At 32.9% G+C, this 1611-nt stretch overlaps 1 protein-coding gene across 1 annotated transcript in view; it reads left to right on the top strand.

Annotated features, from left to right (window-relative positions):
- LOC106471225 (lysosomal-trafficking regulator-like) overlaps positions 1–1611 on the top strand; it is a gene marked incomplete at its 3' end in the record, with an annotated part of 86667 nt that overhangs the window by 57187 nt on the left and 27869 nt on the right. The window contains exon 15 of the mRNA XM_022399847.1: positions 333–489. Within this exon, the coding sequence (XP_022255555.1) occupies positions 333–489 (157 nt within the window). The remainder of the gene's footprint in view (positions 1–332; positions 490–1611) is intronic.

The following is a 1611-nucleotide window of genomic DNA, read 5'->3' on the forward strand; positions in this document are numbered from 1 at the left end:
CAACCACTTGCTTTAGGACAGTTTTGTAGATTCTTGGGTGTGAATACACTTTGTAAACAACCACTTCCTTTAGGACAGTTTTGTAGATTCTTGGATGTGAAGAATAGTCAGATTTCTAATGTTTTATTGTAAAAGTTTTCACAATGTGTGATTCACTTTGCTGTTGGTCAGCTTGGTTTTGCAGTGTTAAGTGGTGTATTTTTCCAGGTTTTGTTTAATATGTATGAATATGTTAATATAAATAAATTTGAATAATTTGTTGTTTTTTCTTTTTGTTATTGTTCTTTTCCACTTTGAAAACACACATTTTATTTAAACACTAATTTATTTAGGTCTCTGTGTATGTGGACGGACATCAAGAGAAAAACGTGTTACTCAAGTTCAAAAATCCAGGGAATAAAAAAAACCAAACTTCATGTATTCTCTTGGGACATTCAGTAGAAGTTACTGATAGGATCCTGGGATTTGGGACACTCATGGTATTTAAAGGTACCTATTTACTTTTGTAGTAAATGTGTAATGACTGCTTGTATGCCTCACCTCTGAAGTTGGTGATTTATTGTTACTTTCACGTTTTTATTTTATTGATAAAATTCTTTAGAATGTTTAAACCCCAAACATTTTTTGAAACCACCAACTGTGTTTTTTTTTTTTTTTAGTTGTGTACTTCTTTGAGGGTTGGTATTTTTATTATGACAATTGATAAACATTGCTTGTATTTTAATTCATTATGTTTAAAGAATTTCAGAAGTTTTTATGGTATTTCTTACCAAAAATTGACTTTCTTAAAATTTTATCACCAGGACGGTGCTTTTTGATATAATTCAACACATTCGTTGATAATTCTGGCCTGTCATGCTCTGTTTTCTAAGCATGTTTAAAATTTCAGTAAACGACAAACAAAGTAATGAGAATTGTAAAAACAGCTTAAGTGTTCAAAATATTTATTACTAGAGGGCACTGGACACAACATTTCAACCGTCAACATGTTAAGAATGTTCGAAGTGTCTCCCATTCAGGTCCAGTATTGCCTTTATTTATTACAGATGGTGACACACAGCTGTTTAATTTCCAACAGTTGAATGTTACTTGATTTTGTATATCTTTCAGGTCTGTCAAGATGGCAGGTACTTAATGGTAAATCAAAGCCTAGAGGATGTGCTGGTTATTTGATCCTTGAAAGCATGTCCTAATATTGTCTTAACAGTTTGAGTTGGGGTCCCATGTTGCATACAGACTATTTAATTCAAAACTCCTTTTTATGTGTATACATGTGAGTGTGTGTGTGTCTATATAAGGCTGGAGTAATGCTATATGTTCAGAGGTAAACTGCCAAGAGTAGCTCTTATGGAAAAATATGGATGTATTATATGCTGTTTTCATACTGATTTGAAATTTACACTACAGTGCCTCCTGGTGAGAATTATTTTTAACACTGGAGTTGAATTTCCCATCTCGTTACTTCGTCTACCAGATGTTACAGCTCTATGGTTATGGATGATAGCTTAGGCCAACTAACTTTACAATAACCTAAAATGGAATGATGTTGGTAGTTCCCTGTATTTGTTCACATTAATGTATAGTGAAGTAGGACGGTGTTGGTAGTTCCCT

Source organism: Limulus polyphemus, unplaced genomic scaffold (assembly GCF_000517525.1).
Source record: "Limulus polyphemus unplaced genomic scaffold, Limulus_polyphemus-2.1.2 Scaffold4480, whole genome shotgun sequence".
Lineage (NCBI taxonomy): Eukaryota > Metazoa > Arthropoda > Merostomata > Xiphosura > Limulidae > Limulus > Limulus polyphemus.